At 41.0% G+C, this 7,849-nt stretch overlaps 1 protein-coding gene across 1 annotated transcript; it reads left to right on the top strand.

The window, feature by feature from the left end:
- Nucleotides 1–452: 452 nt before the first annotated feature.
- SST (somatostatin) lies at nucleotides 453–1,839 on the top strand. The gene is made up of 2 exons (XM_079922140.1): nucleotides 453–594; nucleotides 1,447–1,839. The coding sequence occupies exons 1-2, from the start codon at nucleotides 457–459 to the stop codon at nucleotides 1,657–1,659; spliced, it is 351 nt and encodes a 116-aa protein (XP_079778266.1). The 5' UTR covers nucleotides 453–456; the 3' UTR covers nucleotides 1,660–1,839.
- The last annotated feature ends 6,010 nt before the right edge of the window (nucleotides 1,840–7,849 follow it).

The raw sequence follows: 7,849 nt of genomic DNA, 5'->3' as shown, positions 1-7,849 counted from the left end.
TATGCGGCTGAGTGTGATAGTGCATTTGCTTCTCCAGGGGCTGAGTGTTTGAGTGTGTGTAATTAAGTGTGCACATGTGTGAGTGAAATTATAGAATGTGTATGTGTGTAGCACTGAGTGACTATAAAAAGATTGTGTAGATGGTGTGACGTGTGGAATCGTGTGTGCCTGTGCCTGTGCAGGATTTAATTTTTTTAAATAAGCCACTTTTGATTGTGTACCCTCCTCTCACTTCTGTGATTGATTTCACGAGGGTAATGGTGCGTAAAAGCGCTGGTGAGATCTGGGGGCGCCTCCTAGTCTGACGTCAGAGAGAGAGTTTAAAAAGGGGGAGACGGAGGAGAGCATACAAGCCGCTTTAGGAGTCGCGAGGTTCAGAGCCGTTGCTGCTGCCTGCGATCAGCTCCTAGAGTTTGACCAACCGCACTCTAGCTCGGCTTCTCCGGCGCCGCCGAGATGCTGTCCTGCCGTCTCCAGTGCGCGCTGGCCGCGCTCTCCATAGTTCTGGCTCTGGGCGGTGTCACCGGCGCGCCCTCAGATCCCCGACTCCGTCAGTTTCTGCAGAAATCCCTGGCTGCTGCCGCTGGGAAGCAGGTAAGGAAACTCCCTCGACGTCTTCTTTCCCCTCTCCAGAACCTCTCAACCTTCCCTAGCCTTGCCTCTGATCCCTTGGGTGAATTTAAGAGGTGCTCTCAAAGAGTGCCGGTGCTTTTCTGGGTCCTTTAGCTACCAAAGCTCCCAGGAAAACTTTCAAAGTCCAGAATCCCTTATTACCTCTTTGTTTCCCCTGATCAGCGCAGTAGGTCACTGTTCAGGTGAGTTCTTTAGCATTCAAGAAAATTCCAAGACCTTGGTAACTGAGCTCGAAGGGATGATGGCATCGATCCCCGGTGCTGACCGCGGGATGTGCTGACCCAGGTGCTGAAAGCACGGACCTCCGAAGCTGCTACTGTCCTGAGCACCACCTCCCTCCCATGCAGCGGGGTTGGGGGCTAACTGGCACTTTACAGCCAGAACACAATATGTTTACGATTGTGAAAGGTCTCGTTCTCCACAGCTGACTTAGTAAAAATGGTAAGAACAATTCTAGTTTGTAGCTCATGATATGGAAATTGAGTTAAACAAACTGTTGGCTCCTGTTGAAAAACTAACGATCTATTTCTTTCTATGTGTGTATTTTAAACCTACAGAAGCAGAAAACTTGCAGAAACATTTGAGTTTTTAAAGCTTCTTTGTGTACTTGGTGATTATAACAACAGCCCTTGTTTTTATATCCTTAACCAATTTTAAGTGTGAAAAAAAATTGCACAGCTGTGAACATTGGGGTTTGGGTGTGGTTAAATCTGTTTTTCAAGCCGGCTTTTCCATGTCTTCTTCTCCACCGTCCTCATTCTTATCCTCTCTCTCTCTCTCTCTCTCTTTCGCTCTTCCTTCCACCCCGTGCAGGAATTGGCCAAGTACTTCTTGGCAGAGCTGCTCTCTGAACCCAACCAGACAGAGAACGATGCCCTGGAGCCTGAAGATCTGTCCCAGGCTGCTGAACAGGATGAAATGAGGCTGGAGCTGCAGAGATCCGCTAACTCGAACCCGGCCATGGCGCCCCGAGAACGCAAAGCCGGCTGCAAGAATTTCTTCTGGAAGACTTTCACATCCTGTTAACTTTATTGATTATTGTTGTCCGTATAAGACCTGTGATTCCTCTCCTCCAAACCCCGTCTCTCCTCCCTAATCCCCCAATCCTCAGTAAGACCCTTGCATTAGGAATTGAAGACTGTAAATACAAAATAAAATTATGGTGAAATTATGAAAAAAAGTATTTTGGTTTCTTATTGAGTTCAACCTTTGTGTTCAATACTATATGATTAACTTCATTTGTGATTTCAGTCAAGTTCTTTGAGATAGGCACTCCAGATCTCACAGACATACTGTTTAAAATTCCCTGTGGTAATAAAAGTTATGTTTTAAATGGTAACCCAGATAGTTTGGGTTATTATAAACATAAATAATCTCAATTCACTCTATGAATTCTAGTTTTAATCCAGCAGTAGTTATTGGAAGGGGCTGCCACAAACATCAATTACATTTTAAATACACTTAAAATTATATGTTGAAATGAGTATTAGTATTAATGGGTAGGCAGGCTGAAATGTCCAACTAACCACCAGGCTGATACGTAAAATAAATGATATATAAAAAATAGAAGGGAAAAATCACTTAGAAGTTGGAGGAAAGAAGCTGGCTTAAATAGCTAAAATAAAGTTCTGAGCTTTTAAGATGTGTTTATAGTTTGTGAACATTTATCTAGAGAAGAACATTGCTTTAATATCTTCTTTGACAATCCTCTCTGTAACTGAACAAGGTTAAATAACTGCTTCTGTTTTAAAAGTAAGCTCCTGGGCTTCCCTGGTGGCGCAGTGGTTGAGAGTCCACCTGCCGATGCAGGGGACATGTGTTTGTGCCCCAGTCCAGGAGGATCCCGCATGCCGTGGAGCAGCTGGGCCCGTGAGCCATGGCCGATGAGCCTGCACGTCCGGAGCCTGTGCTCCGCAACGGGAGAGACCACAACAGTGAGAGGCCCGCGTACGGCAAAAAAAAAAAAAAAAAAAAAAAGTAAGCTCCTAAATTTTTTTCCTCAGGGGGAAATACCAACTTAATTATAAGATTCCAACATGAGAGCTATGGGTTGCAAGAAACATGTGTGTTGGGTCACCTCAGTGAATGCAACACTATTGAAGGTATCAGAGTACAATATCATAATTGCAGAATAACAGAAGGAGATAACTCAAGACTTCTTTTGATTTTATCAAAGTGAGAGTCAAATAAAAATGCAAACAATAATAAAAATTGTACCTGCTGGCTATTATTAGTAGTACTGTAATAACATACTAAGTGGTACTGCTCAAGACAGAGATAAAAACATTGCTAATTTAATTCACAGAGACCTTAAAAAGGTGTCCCTTTGAGGATGTGCATTTTAACTATCAACTGTATTTCCGAATAACTGCTAGAATAAGAAACCAAATATAGGGCTTCCCTGGTGGCGCAGTGGTTGAGAGTCTGCCTGCCAATGCAGGGGACATGGGTTCGAGCCCTGGTCTGGGAAGATCCCACATGCCACGGAGCGACTAGGCCCGTGAGCCACAACTACTGAGCCTGCGCGTCTGGAGCTTGTGCTCCGCCACGGGAGAGGCCGCGACAGTGAGAGACCAGCGCACCGCGATGAAGAGTGGCCCCCGCTCGCCGCAACTAGAGAAAGCCCACGCACAGAAAAGACCCAGCACAGCCAAAAATAAATAAATTAAAAAAATGAAATTAAAAATAAATAAATAAATAATTTTAAAAAAAGTCCCCTCTCCAAAAAAAAAAAGAAACCAAATATAAACACAGAAACTCAGTGTAAATCCCCATAGTATGAACTTTCTGATGGGAGCATATAAACATCTAAGAGGAATTTCTTATTTTACTGAAGATATTTATGTTAGATAATACACGTTTTTAATATGAACATGCTTAGTGGAAGTTAATTCCTGAACAGCTGATCAAACAAGAGAAAATCTAAGCCACTTTACTAATCTCTGTGAAAACAGAACATCCTTTGAGGTACTGGTACATCTTTTATTTACAAGGCATTTAGGAGGGAATTAATGTGTCCACTTAGGGGATCTGTCTCTGTTAAAGGCCTTTTGTACTTCTGGTTACCAACCAACTCAATGGAGCAATAAAATCACATTATTATGATTAAAGCACAGGAGAGAACACAACTTAATAGTTTTCCGAGGAGTGCATAGATTGTATGAGTGCCAGGGGATTTTAAGATTTTAGTATCATCTTTAGTTGTCAGTTCCCAACAGTAGTATGGTAATAATTGGCAAGAATTATATAGTCATGTGCCTATATATATATATATATATATATATATATATACACACACACACACATATATATATATATATTCTTCATTTAAAGATTAAGTTGAATGGAACATTTAATCACAGTTAGTTACATTTCAGCCTCATTTTTGCCACCTTCAAAGTAGAAGGCCGTACTGGCAAGGGTCCCCATATTCCTTCCAGATGTGACTGCAGTTTTGTGCTTCACCATTGACAAAAGTGTTAAAGGAGGACTGATTTTGGTCATTTTAATTAAGATATGGAGCAGAGTTATTTAAAAGATATATATAGAAGGTTTCACTTTTTATTTCCCATTTAGTTCATTTGTGTTCCTCTTTTTGTTTTTATTTATTTTTGAATTTTACTTTATTTTATTTTTTTATACAGCAGGTTCTTATTAGTTATCTATTTCATACATAGTAGTGTATATATGTCAATCCCAATCTCCCAATTCATCCCACCCCCTTCCCCCCTTGGTATCCATACATTTGTTCTCTACATCTGTGTTTCTGCTTTGCAAATAAGTTCATCTGTACCATTTTTCTAGATTCCGCATATAAGTGATATTATACGCTATTGGTTTCGCTATTTGTTTTTCTTAAGTTTGATTCACTGCAAGAGTCTAGTATTCTAGCCTGTTTACCACCTAGCCACAACGAACTTTTCAGATTATATTTTCCTTCCTCTTTAATACAACCACAGGCTTCAGTAGTCCTGAACTACCTGCTCTTTCTTTTAATGGGATCGCTTGGGCAAGGTACTCTTCTTTTCTGGGCCTTGGTTTCCCCATCTGAAAATAGGCATACTAATAAAGCCAGTCCCTTAGAATTACAAGGATTCACCAAGATCATGTGTTTGGAGGTCTTAGTACATGGTAAACAGTTGGTAAGTTAGATGTCATAACTGGCGTTATTTTTTCTCTCACATGTGCTGTGCTTTCTAGACTCTCTTCCTTTGCTTTTGCTCTTTCTTGTCATTTCCACAGGTCCAAATCTAAGCCAGCCTTCAAGCTTTGTTTTATAAGCTTCTTCCTCCATAAAATTCTTGCTCTGAGCCCTCAGTTGGGATATCTCCCTTCTCTATTAATCTATATCTCTTCCAAGAGGTTTACCTATCACTTCCTGCCCTTTATTCTAGTTGTATGAGTATATGTAAGAGGGTGAGTATTTGTGTATGAACTTCCAATGAATAAATATATGTCAGATTCACATATAAGGTGCAATCAGTACCTCAAGCAATGCACACAGCAGGTTCTCAGTGTTCACTGAAGAATGAGTGAATGATCCATGTGCTTGCAGTCTCAAGAGAAGCAAATCTCTATTACTAGGCAACAACATTTTTTTTTTCTTAAGAATAGCACAGGAATATGGCAATAGTGGCTATTCTATGTGATGCTGGTGTGATACAAGAAAGACATGGCACATGGTTATAATTTTAATAACCATTGAAGCATGTGATTAGCAGACCCACTCATTTGGAAGCTGCAATCAATCCAGTTTTCTTTAACCATTTTACAAAGTTCCTCAGTGGGGCCTGTTTAACTGTCCACCAACTGTGGACTCACAGTTGTAGAGAATCAGATTCACTAATACTTTAACCACATTTGTTTATTTTAAGATCATACAGATTCACTCTTGGCCCGCATGCAAGACCAGTTTTTTGGCCTTGGCTCAAACTATTCTCAACATACAAACAATTCTGTTTTATGATGACACAAAATACACCTTTAATTATGAATATTAGACGTGAAAGAGGGCTCCGAGATCATCTCATCCTCACCACTCATTTTACTGGAAGCTGACATGTGGAGAGGTTACCTGCCCAAGATAGTCAGTAAGTTGATGTAGAGTCTGGACAAAGCCCAAGTTCCCCCTCTTCTACCTCAGGGTTCTTTTGATGATCTTACTACACTGCCCCCTCAAGGAATCTGACCTTCTGGATAATGGGTGTGTTTCATTAGTCTGAAGTGAATGCCAATTTTTCCCCTGGAACTTCTTCACCTTCCACCAAACAACTGGTCTGCATCTGAGGGAGAATAAGACAATTGATACAAAATAGCTTCCTGTGGTAATAGAAAAGACATTAGGAAGAAATGGTAGAGATACTGATGAAGAGGAAAAGAAATTCAAGGGAGAGAGTTTTTGACTAAATTAGACCAAGAAGCAAGGAATTAGTCTGTCCTGGAGTGGAGACGGAGGGGTTCCCTAGCAAGTGGATGGACTCACACCAAGGAGACAGGACTGTGCCTGTGGGGGTGGTCCTCAGAGAAGTCACGATCCACACCCACAGGCCCCGGGAAGAAACATGTCAACGACCACCTCTGCTTCTTCAGTAAGTGAGAATGAGTGCCTTAATTTCAGGTGTTCACTTTCTTATTATCTAGAATGTGCCTCAGTGCTGAGGACTTGCTGGACACTGGAAACAAAATTTGTATGGTAGGGTCTTTGCTTTCAGAGGACCCAGTCTAGGAAGTAAGACATATTCCTTTAAAATGAGCAAATGCTAAAATGGAGGTTTGTCTAGAGTGTTAGGGATAAAAAGAGGTGCCGGTAGCTCCCTTGCTTTTTTCTCTAAATTATTCTCCTTATTAGTTTTTAAATTATGGTTTGAAAGTGTAAGTGATTTTACCCTTGATGGGATGAATAAATTATAGGTATATAATGATATAATATACACTTTTACAACTTAGTCTAGGTTAGCTTGAAAAGTGTTTATATTCCTCTTTCGTATATGAAGAGGCTGAGGGTGAGAGAGACTAAATAACTCACCCAAGATGTTACCAGCTGGTGAGTGGTGGAGCTGGAACCAGGTTGTCTGATTTCCAATCCAGTGCTCTTCCCACTGTATTTTAGGGGAAAAGGGTGAATTAAAGGGAAACTCAGGGCTTCCCTCGTGGCACAGTGGTTGAGAGTCCGCCTGCCGATGCAGGGGACACGGGTTCGTGTCCCAGGCCGGGAAGATCCCACATGCCGCGGAGCGGCTGGGCCCGTGAGCCATGGCGGCTGAGCCTGCGTGTCCGGAGCCTGTTGCTCCGCAACGGGAGAGGCCACAACAGTGAGAGGCCCACGTATCGCAAAAACAAACAAACAAACAAACAAACAAAAAACAAAACAAAGGAAAACAACTTGCTGGGCAAATTAAGAGCAGATCAGCTTCGGATCATCTTAATTTTGCTCTTCTATACATAATACAAAGGGGTATTACTACTCTTGCTGTCAGAGGAGAAATGGATTTAGGCTCTGGGATTGGGGTTTCATCCTGTTACTACATTAGCAGCATTATTTCCAAGGAACTCTTTTTAATGTCTTTCCACACGTTTCATATCATAGTTTTAGTTTTGCTAAAGGAATGAATAAACAAACAGACAAACAAATAAATAAAATTAATAACCTTTAAGCACATCTTTTCCCACTCAATCTCATACACACAGGTTTTAGTACAACCTGGGCTGTGGGCATTTTTCGCATGAAGTAGTTACAAATCTATCAGTCCGCATTCAGTCTACAGGTCATGACATCTGCCTCCCTTATGCCTGGGTAGTGGTCATATATTCCTGCCTCTGGCCTTGTAGGTATATCCTTTGAAAAGCTGCCCTGAGGCTGGGATTTGAAGACCTGAGAATTTTCACTGAAACTTACAAATGAGATGAACTTTTGCAAAGTAGGCTTTTATACCACTGAAGTTGATACACCCCTCAAGGTCTCAGATAAATATTCTAGGTCGTGTAAGTGGCCACCTCATTCCTATTAGCTTCACATGTCTCTGGAATATGGTCCATTAAGACGATGAAATTGTTATCTAGAGATTAAACAGCTCATTAAAATAAATAATATTTCAAAGAAATTCAGGCTTTTAAAGTAGGGTTCAAATAGTTAAGAAAGATAATGTGTTCCCAATTAATGGCTATTTAATTCTATCTTTCCTGTATAAAAAAATATATAAAAGTACATTTTCCGTTC

Source organism: Stenella coeruleoalba, assembly GCF_951394435.1.
Source record: "Stenella coeruleoalba genome assembly, chromosome: 5".
Classification (NCBI taxonomy): Eukaryota; Metazoa; Chordata; class Mammalia; order Artiodactyla; family Delphinidae; genus Stenella; species Stenella coeruleoalba.
Note: the sequence above shows the minus strand (reverse complement) of the source record. Positions and strands in the feature narration are given on the sequence as shown.